This window comes from Fukomys damarensis, unplaced genomic scaffold, assembly GCF_012274545.1.
Source record: "Fukomys damarensis isolate Sample0158 unplaced genomic scaffold, DMR_v1.0_HiC HiC_scaffold_8, whole genome shotgun sequence".
Taxonomy (NCBI): domain Eukaryota; kingdom Metazoa; phylum Chordata; class Mammalia; order Rodentia; family Bathyergidae; genus Fukomys; species Fukomys damarensis.
This window is the reverse complement of record NW_022900920.1, coordinates 33,293,211-33,302,318: the sequence shown is the minus strand read 5'-3', so window position 1 is coordinate 33,302,318 and position 9,108 is coordinate 33,293,211. Positions and strand designations below refer to the sequence as shown.

At 58.3% G+C, this 9,108-nt stretch overlaps 2 protein-coding genes and 1 long non-coding RNA gene across 5 annotated transcripts in view; 2 read left to right on the top strand and 1 right to left on the bottom strand.

Moving 5' to 3' along the window:
* The first annotated feature begins 32 nt into the window (after positions 1 to 32).
* On the top strand, positions 33 to 5,448 carry Twnk (twinkle mtDNA helicase). 3 transcript variants are annotated; one of them, XM_010626380.3, is made up of 6 exons: positions 33 to 245; positions 2,032 to 2,158; positions 2,330 to 2,570; positions 2,793 to 2,900; positions 3,094 to 3,235; positions 4,068 to 5,433. In XM_010626380.3, the coding sequence occupies exons 1-6, from the start codon at positions 192 to 194 to the stop codon at positions 4,386 to 4,388; spliced, it is 993 nt and encodes a 330-aa protein (XP_010624682.1). In that variant the 5' UTR covers positions 33 to 191; the 3' UTR covers positions 4,389 to 5,433. The 3 variants fall into 3 exon arrangements, with proteins under 3 accessions (XP_010624682.1, XP_033617356.1, XP_010624681.1); XM_033761465.1 differs by having other exon boundaries at positions 33 to 288; XM_010626379.3 differs by lacking the exon at positions 33 to 245 and having other exon boundaries at positions 726 to 2,158; positions 4,068 to 5,448.
* Positions 5,051 to 7,070, bottom strand: LOC109118131. Its single transcript, XR_004516328.1, has 3 exons — positions 6,943 to 7,070; positions 6,110 to 6,201; positions 5,051 to 5,122 (listed from the first exon to the last, which is right to left on the bottom strand). It is a non-coding gene; the product is annotated as an uncharacterized LOC109118131 (long non-coding RNA).
* Positions 7,071 to 7,288: 218 nt separating this feature from the next.
* The window catches only part of Lzts2 (leucine zipper tumor suppressor 2), a 32,839-nt gene continuing 31,019 nt past the window's right edge, over positions 7,289 to 9,108 (top strand). Inside the window, exon 1 of the mRNA XM_033761251.1 lies at positions 7,289 to 7,554. The gene's annotated coding sequence lies outside the window, so the exon portion shown is untranslated. The remainder of the gene's footprint in view (positions 7,555 to 9,108) is intronic.

Below are 9,108 nucleotides of genomic sequence, written 5' to 3'. Positions count from 1 at the left end.
CGCGCAAGGCGGCGGGGGCGGGACTAAACCTGGGCTTCCGGTTCCGGAGGTCTCGGCGCCCGGAAAGTTTGGCTTCCGAGGTCACGGCGCTCCGCTAGTTGGGGCAGCACACGTTGCTGGCGAAGGGACCGGGACCAGGGTGGTGACGACGGGGCGCGGGCAGGGGCGGCTCCGCTCGTGATAGTAAGAGGATGCAGAGAGCTGTAGAGAGGAGGACGACGGGGAGAGTCCGTAGAGCGGAAGCGGTGAGGACGTGACCGGAGCACAATGTCGGTACTGGGTACAGAGGTGCGGTGCTGTAAAGGACTCTGATGATAAAGGATCCGTAAATATGAAAGGGCCGTGTAGCGGGGCAGAGATGTGAAGTAACGATGTACAGTAGCTAAAGAGGATTCCAGGGTGTTTATGAGGTAGAAGTTTGGTTTGGGGATTTTTTGTTTTTGTCCCGTCCCGTCCCGCCCCCGTATTGGGGATAGAAGTTAGTACCTCGTGCTTCCGAGGCAGGCGCGGTGCCACTCAGCTAAATCCCTGTCCCATATTTTTGTTTAGTTTTTCGAGACAGGGTCTCACTATGTAGACTCCCCTGGAATTCACTGTGTAAGCCCAGGCTGGTCTCGAACTCACAGCGATCCTCCTGCCTCAGCCTCCCAAGTGCTGGGATTACAGGCGTGCGCCACCGCGCCTGGCTCCTGTCCCATATTTTTGGTTTTTGAGTCGAGGTTGTTCAAATAGGCCTTGAACTCACACAGTCTTTCTGCCTCAGCCTCCCAGGTGGTGGGATTATAGGTGCACTCCACCTCTCACCCAACAGAAATAGAAGTTTAAGCTCTGTAGAGTGCTGTGTGAAGGATTTTTAGGGTCTGGCTTAATAAAGGCACTCAACCCAGACAAGAGTGACTTCCTGCTCCACTAGGAATGTGGATCCTTCTCCGAGGCGTGCACCCGCTCCGGGCCTTGCTGCCTTTGCGTGGGGAGTGGATGGGCCGCAGGGGCCTTCCCCGAAGCTTAGTCCCAGGCCCGCCTCGAAGACGATACAGGAAGGAGGCTCTCCCAGCCTTGGAGGTGTCAGTGTTGGCTGTAACCACAGCCGAAATCCGCCAGTATCTGCGGACACGGGGGATCCCCTTCCAGGATGGCCACAGCTGCCTTCGAACACCGAGCCCCTTTGTGGAGTCCTCACAGGTCAAGGGTCAGACTCAAGCTACCACTTCCTTCAGCCTCTTCATTGACAAAACCACAGGCCGCTTTCTCTGCATGACCAGCCTAGCAGAAGGGAGCTGGGAAGACTTCCAGGCCAGTGTGGAGGGGCGAGTGGATGGGGTGAAAGAGGGGATCCTGCCTAGTGAGACCCCAGAAACTGAGAACACTGAGGAGGTCCGGAGGATTTGGGACCGAGCAGTGCCTCTCTGGGAGCTGCCTGACTCAGAGGAGGCCCAGGTGGCTCGCGTGATGTTTGGCCTGACCAAAGTGACAGACGACACACTGAAGCGCTTCAGTGTGCAGTATCTGCGGCCTGCTCGGAGCCTGGTCTTCCCTTGGTTCTCCTCTCAAGGCTCAGGATTACGAGGCCTGAAGCTTCTAGGTGCTGAAGGCCGGGGGGATGGAGTGCACTACATGGAGACCACCATACCCCGCCCAGGTGCTTACCACAACCTGTTTGGATTACCACTGATCAGCCGTCGGGATGTTGAGGTGGTCTTGACAAGTCGTGAGCTGGACAGCTTAGCCTTGAGCCAGGCCACGGGGCTTCCCACCCTTGCCCTGCCCCGAGGAACGCTCTCCTTACCCCCTACCTTACTCCCATACCTTGAACAGTTCCGCCGCATTGTATTATGGCTAGGGGATGACCTTCGTTCTTGGGAAGCTGCCAAGTTGTTTGCCCGAAAACTGAACCCAAAACGATGCTCCTTGGTGCGCCCTGGAGACCAACAACCCCGTCCCCTGGAGGCTCTGAACCGAGGCTTAAATCTGTCTCGCATTCTTCGTACTGCCCTACCAGCCTGGCACAAGTCAATTGTGTCTTTCCGGCAGCTTCGGGAGGAGGTGCTAGGAGAATTGTCAAATGTGGAGCAAGCAGCTGGCATCCGCTGGAGCCGCTTCCCCGACCTCAATCGTCTCTTGAAGGGACATCGGAAAGGCGAGCTGACAGTCTTTACAGGTGACCCCTTGGGAAATCACTGCTTGGGACGAAGGGGCAGAAGGCCGGAGGACAGAAGCATGTGGGTTTCGGCCACTGAAAATGGCCCTGACTCTGAAGCCCTGACTAGCGTCTAGGTTCAGGGGTGAGACCTTTCTCCTCACACCAGGGCTGTGTTCGTCCCCCCTGCAGGGCCGACAGGCAGTGGAAAGACAACGTTCATCAGTGAGTATGCCCTGGATTTATGTACCCAGGGGGTGAACACACTGTGGGGGAGCTTTGAGATCAGCAATGTGAGACTGGCCCGGGTTATGCTGACCCAGTTTGCTGTGGGGAGGCTAGAGGAGCAGCTGGACAAATACGACGAGTGGGCCGACCGCTTTGAGGACCTCCCGCTCTATTTCATGACTTTCCATGGGCAGCAGAACATCAGGTGAGATCCAGGCGGCCAGCTGCTTTCCTTTCCCAGACAGACCCCGGCACTTTGCACGTTTGCTTCCCTTTCCGGCTACAGTGGGAACCCCTTCCAGTCTCCTCCAAGAATGGGAGGGCAGAAGGTTGGGCAGCCAGCAGTTTTCGAGATGCTAACTCTTAGGCTTGTGCTGTCTGGAGGCTGCTTTCATTGACTCTTGAATTTGTTGCCTCTTCCTTACAGGTCTGTGATAGACACAATGCAGCACGCAGTCTATGTCTATGACGTTTGTCACGTGGTCATCGACAACTTGCAGTTCATGATGGGTCATGAGCAGCTGTCCACAGACAGGTGATGCATCTTCTCAGACAGCATCTAGGCGTACACATTACTCGCGAGTATTTTCCGAGAGTGCTCGTGTGAATGGGGGCCACCTAAGTGAGTCCTGGGGTGGTGGGGAGCCTGCGGGGAGATGTGAGTGGTCAAGGGCATGGATGTGTTCTTGCCCCTGACTGTCCTCTTTGTGTTGTTGGGCTGGGGACAGGATTGCAGCCCAAGACTACATCGTTGGGGCCTTTCGGAAGTTTGCAACAGATAATAACTGCCATGTGACATTGGTCATTCACCCCCGGAAAGAGGACGATGACAAGGAACTGCAGACAGCATCCATTTTTGGCTCAGCTAAAGTGAGTAGACTTTAAGAGAGCTCAAGCTCTGGAGGTAGAGCGGTCAGCCATCCGTCAGCCTCAGAGCTTGACTCTTCTTGCAGCCGTGCCTCTGGACCACTGCACGAGGAATACACGTGCCAGGAATGCAGGGGCTCTGGAAGTCGTTGGCTCTTTGTGTTCCAGGAGCTCATGTCCTTGAGGAAAATGGTGATAGCAGCTCACTGTGGTCAGGGTACGACAGGCAGCACAGGTGGTTGGAAAGCAAAGAGATAAAAGGCTGAGTGAGCCTGGGACATCTGGAGAGACTTCGCAGAGGAAGTGTCACACAGACTGGGCTGAGATTTGGCGCACAGTAGGTAGTAATTGGGAAGGCCTTCCAGGGATCAGGGATACCCAGTCCTAAAGCTTGCAGTGGTACACTGGGTACCCATTGTATGCCAGGCCAGAGCTGAGCACAGGGAATTTAGGGCGAGGAGCACAAATTATGTGCCACACTGGAAATAAAATAACAGAAGAAAAAAAGTGGTAGCACTTCCTTTGGGGCATCAAGAGTGGCCTCTGATGACATGTGACGATTAGACTGAAGCCTGGAGGCTGGATGAGGCTGGGCTGAGGAGGAGAGAGAGGTATTGCAAGCCGAGGGAGCATCATGGGCGAAGCCTGGGGCAGGGACACTCTTCCATTGTTGCAGACCTGGAGACTTGGCTGGCCTCGGCATGGTGGTCACTGCCCGGGAGTTCTGCTTCTCCCTCTCCCGTTCTTACCGCTCCTTCCTGACCGTCAGCCTTCCTTCTACTTTGCTCATACCCTTTTCTATTCCTGCCTTCCTCCCGTGCCTCTCATCCCCTAGGCAAGCCAAGAAGCGGACAACGTTCTGATCCTGCAGGACAGGAAGCTGGTAACTGGGCCAGGGAAGCGATATCTGCAGGTGTCCAAGAACCGCTTTGATGGAGACGTGGGTGTCTTCCCGCTTGAGTTCAATAAGAGCTCCCTCACCTTCTCCGTACCACCAAAGAGCAAGGGCCGGCTCAAGAAGATCAAGGATGACAGTGGACTGGTTGTCAAGAAGCCCTCTTCTGGCAAAAAGGGGGCTGTGCCCCAGAACCATGAGACCTGCCCGGGCCATGACCCCATCCCCTACCAGCCAGACACCTCTAACCCTACGGGGTAAAGGCAGTTGACAGCCGACCCCTAAAGTGAACCTCATGGGACAGGCCAGAGTGTGGATCTTTCTTGGCCCTCTGCTAGGGCTTCTCTGCACTATAATTCTAAGCTGTGGTTCCTTCTCAGCTTAGGGCAGGGCGCCATAGAAAACTCAGCAGCTATGTGAGGACTGACGATGTGATAGACTTTGTTCAAGGTCCTGTATATGCAGCACTGAAAAGATGCATAAGGTCTTTGTTTCCACGGAACCTGCACCGTGGTACAAGAGACGAGCAGTGAACAAATAAACAGAAGACACTGACAGGGATAGAAAGAAAATAGAAATGTGACAGAGTGCTCAAGGGCTACTTGAAGTGTTCTAAAACGATGTCTCAGTAGAGGGGATGTGAGTTGGGGCCTTGGGAACTAGGCGGGGAGGTTGTGTCCGGATCGGGAGAAGGAGGTGGAGGTGCAGGCTGAGAAGCCCTGAGCAAGTGAGGCGAGAGGCCATGAGGTCAGGCCCTGAGCCCGGAGGGGACGTCTGACTTCTGGCTAACGACTGGAGTCAAAGGATGATGGGATGGCAGACGCGCCTCTGCTGCCCACTTCAGAGGCTGCTAGAGTCAGACCCCGAGTGCTTAGCCCTGTCACGAGCCTGGGTGTGGGGGGTCCTCCACGCGATGCTTGGCTGCAGAGCCGTGGAAGGGGCTGGAATCCTGCCCCTGGGTGCTGGTTCCATCGTGTGCTGCCTCAGACAGGAGCCTAGAGGAGGGAATCTTTTGTAGTTTTCATGAAAAATAATTTTCCTGTTACTTTTATTTGTGTGTGTTTTCTGATATGTCCACCAGGTGTCTCCCCAGTCTAACTGCGCTGGAGGAGGGGCAGCTCTGGCTCCTGAGGAAGCCAGGACCTTGAAAGGCCTTCACTTCCCACCTCCCCTCCTACTTCTTGGCCTGGGGAGACAGGGTGGTGGTGTCCATGATGCTCTCCCAGGAGATTTCTGGTGAAGCCGCATGCCCAGGCCCTGCCTGACCAGCTGCTCCTCTTCCCTCTGTGGTATGAGCCACTTCTCTCCCTGTGGACTCAAGACTCAGCATATTCTTATCTCTACTCCCCCAACATTTCCCTTCTGCTCCCTCTTCCATGTTTCTCCTCCTTACCAACCTGGGGATTTGTTAAAAATGCAGAACCCGGGACCTACACTTTTCCACCCCCTCCCCAATCCTGCACACATTTCTAATTCTGCAGTTTGAGGGGGTTACAGGGATTTTCATTTTAGGCCCTGGGGGAAGTTGGAATAGGTCCACAGACCCTTCCACTAATATTCCTGCATGATGACACTCATCCTGATTCCTCTGATATCTTAAAAGTCCCAGTTTCCCTTGGGATTGCCTGAAGAAAAAGAATGGTGAGCAGGCATGATGTTCTGAAGGTCTTGGGAAAAACGTTTGTGCCAGCTGGGGAGGGTTTTCTACTTCTTGGAAAGACTTCTGCCTGCCTTGCAGTCAGCCCAGGAGGGGCCTCAGGGACCCTACTGAAGGGTCTGTGAGAGACGGGCTTCAAATACCTCCTCAGCAGGCCTTGGAGCAAAGCTGCTACAGAGCTGTGTGCTGAAGGGGGAAGGCCCGGGGGTGGGGTAGCTCCTGGGGCTGCCTTCTTGGGGGTCGCTCCCAGACAGCCTGGAGCCAGGGTCTGTAACGCTGCACGTCCGCTGGGCCTTCCTGATGAACGATGCCAGATTGGTCCTACCTGTGGACCTGGTTTCCGTATTCCAGGCTTCCTAGCATGTCTGCCATATTCTCAAAGTCCTTCAGGGGTTTCCAACAGGGACACGGAAGGCTCTGTGTGAACATGGGCTGGAGAGATCCCACAACTGCCTGTTCTGCCCCACCCTCCCAGCAGACACCCCCACACAGCACAGACCAGAATGATGAGGGACAGGGGAAGTGAATACCCCCAGCCTCACCCCTTATGCAACACTCTGCTCCATACTTGCCTCGAACAACCCACATGGAACCTAGCCCCAAGTATTTTCCCCGAGTCCTCCAAGCCTGAGGGTGTGGGTGGGTGTCCTAGATCCTGCTTAAATTCCAGGGACTTGTCTGTGTGCTCAGCCTGAAGTGGGTGAGGCAAATTACCTGGGTTAGGAATGGTAATCTGTGTGTTCACTTGATTAAGAATTACAGAGAGCTCAGGAAGGGCCTAGCCGAGAGCATCGTATGGCTGCATCTCCCGCCCTATCCTCCGACTGAGCATGGCTGTCAGGGTGGCTTCCCCACTGTGGACGGCTGGAGGGGAGTTAAACTCCCTGGAGTCTGCAACGCTGTGCACCGAGGGCCATGAGGCTGGGAGGGAAGGAGCCCTCGGTGCCTCCCCAGAACAGGCCGACTTCCTGTTTGTGCCTGTGGGTGGGACTTTATGAGTGTAGCCCTGGGCTGACATCTGCGCCCGGGAGGGTGGTGCTGGCTACTTGGGCAGCCCCAGATCCACCTGTGTATTTGGGATTGGGGTGTCTTGGTGAAGCCTAAGCCTCCTTTGTTCACTTCTCAGGGGTTTTCCCTGAGTGTAGAGCGCAGCCCCACCTGGGTGACCTGCGGAGCAGGGCAGGGCAGGGGGGCAGGGCCAAGCCGGGTAGCCCCTTAGGGCAGTCAGGTAGCTCGGCTCGAGATCACGTGATGCTCGCTTCTTCCCCCTGGTTCTTTGCCTAGTCGGTAAGCCGTGAAGTCACAGGCCCTCGGGGCAGTCTCCCGTCGCGGTCGAGTTACTTTTGAGCTGGGTCTCGGGTCGGCTGCTGGGGGGGTGCGGCCCAGACCTCTCCTCTCCCCGGGAGGGGGCGCGGCCTCAGTTGCTCCGCCCTTCCGTGGGCGCCAAGACCGCGGAGCCGGGAGCTCTGTGGTTCTTTGCCTAGTCGGTAAGCCGTGAAGTCACAGGCCCTCGGGGCAGTCTCCCGTCGCGGTCGAGTTACTTTTGAGCTGGGTCTCGGGTCGGCTGCTGGGGGGGTGCGGCCCAGACCTCTCCTCTCCCCGGGAGGGGGCGCGGCCTCAGTTGCTCCGCCCTTCCGTGGGCGCCAAGACCGCGGAGCCGGGAGCTCTGTGACCGGAGCCCGGAGTGGGCCGGGGGCGGCTGTCCTCTAGGCGCGGGCTCGCTGGAGCCGGAGCCTGGCCCAAGTTGGAGTGGCAGAGCGGTGGCGCTGGGTGAGTGGTGGGGTGGTGGGGGCGCAGGAATTCCCGCCTCCCGCACGTCCCGGCTCCCAGCGAACTCTGCGCCTGGGGGAAGCGAGGGGTGGGAGTGAGAAGGGGTACCGCGGGCTCAGGCAAAGTCTGAACAGCGAAGTGACATGGAAACTCGCATCAGCAGACCGACAGGCGTGCGCGCACGTACCCACGCACGCACTTAGGGCACAGACACACGTGCACTCGGAGGGGACGCGCCCGGTAGGGTGCCCCATGGTCCCAGGGCCGCGCCGGGGCCCAGGCTGTTTGGGCCGGGGTGGGGAAAAGGGACCGCGAGCGTGGCCGGGCCGGTGGGACGTGTCCGGAGGTTTCTGCTTCCCCGCCGCCCACTTGCAGGTGAAGCCTGAAGCGTCCAGAGGCACCACGCACACGACTGCTCTGCAGACCCCACCAGGGGCGGGGGTCAGGCTGGGCGAGCTTGCGGGGTCCCCTCTCGGCCTGGAATGGTGATAGCCTTCTGCCCAGAAATGGAAGAACTTCGTCCCCTGGAGCCGGCTGACACGGGGGACCTGGGTACTTGGGCTGGGGCGGCGCTCCCTGGGCTCCTTGCCTTCCTGCTGCCGCACACATCCTAGGAGTCTGCATCCCTGAAGTAATAGGGAGGAGGACCCTTGGCGGCAGTGGACAGTTGCCCCCTTCGTACTACTTTTATCAGGGTAAGCGCAGAGAACCCAAGCGTGCAAGAGCGGCAGACCACTCCAGAATGCATGAAAGTATGGGGGGGGGCCCTGTCCAGGTAGTGGGATGAGCCCCCTCCCACCGGGGACGAGGGAGGGACTGCAACCAAGGTCTTCCGCCCCACCCCCACGCCTGCAAACTGGAGCCAGCTGCTGCCCGCGCTTCTGGGCTGGCTGCCAGAGAGGGGAGGTGGCCCTTGGTGCCCTGGAGCGGGGAGCAGGGCCTGGCGCAAGGAGGGGGTCTCTCCAGGAGAGGGGGCAGTGGGCTTTGGAGCGACTGAGGCTCTGGAGTGAGCCTAAGGGTGGCTGGGCTGTGTTTTCCCTTTCCAGGGAAAAAGAAAGAAAAACAACCCTTTCCATAGAGCTAAAAATAGAGCACGGAGTCGGCCAGGCGGTGGCTTGGAGGGGACGCGCCTTCTTGGGGCTGAGCCCGGCGCTGGCAGGCCTGATCTGGCGGGAGGGGGGCTGGCCGCCGAGGGGCCGGCCTCGGAGACCCGTCCGCAGGGCGTCTGTGGTCACGTGAAGCGGGGTGTAGGAACTTGTCAGTGTGGGAAGATGGGCTGGAGGCGAAGTGCATCTCAGCCCAGGACTGGACGCGAGGTGCGCGGCCGCTCTGCGACCCCGGAGATGGCGCAGGGCCACGTGACGCCGGAGCATGGGGCCGTGGCCTCCCGGCACAGTGTGAAAAAGTGCACGTGGGTGTTAAGGTTGTGCTGCTCTGGGGAGGCTGAGTCTGACCCCGAAAGACAGTGAGGCGCTCTCTGCCCTGCGGCCCTGTCGGCCCGGACTGTCGCGCGGACGCTCCGTCCAGGCATGCGGGCCGACGCACTCTCCCGGC

What these genes read in the sequence shown, in the direction of transcription:
- Twnk (XM_010626379.3), top strand. Translation starts at nt 916, where the DNA reads ATGTGGATCCTTCTCCGAGGCGTGCACCCGCTCCGGGCCTTGCTGCCT. An exon ending in CATGGGCAGCAGAACATCAG is followed by an intron (nt 2,571 to 2,792) that starts GTGAGATCCAGG and finishes TCTTCCTTACAG; the next exon opens with GTCTGTGATAGACACAATGC. An exon ending in CCATTTTTGGCTCAGCTAAA is followed by an intron (nt 3,236 to 4,067) that starts GTGAGTAGACTT and finishes CTCATCCCCTAG; the next exon opens with GCAAGCCAAGAAGCGGACAA.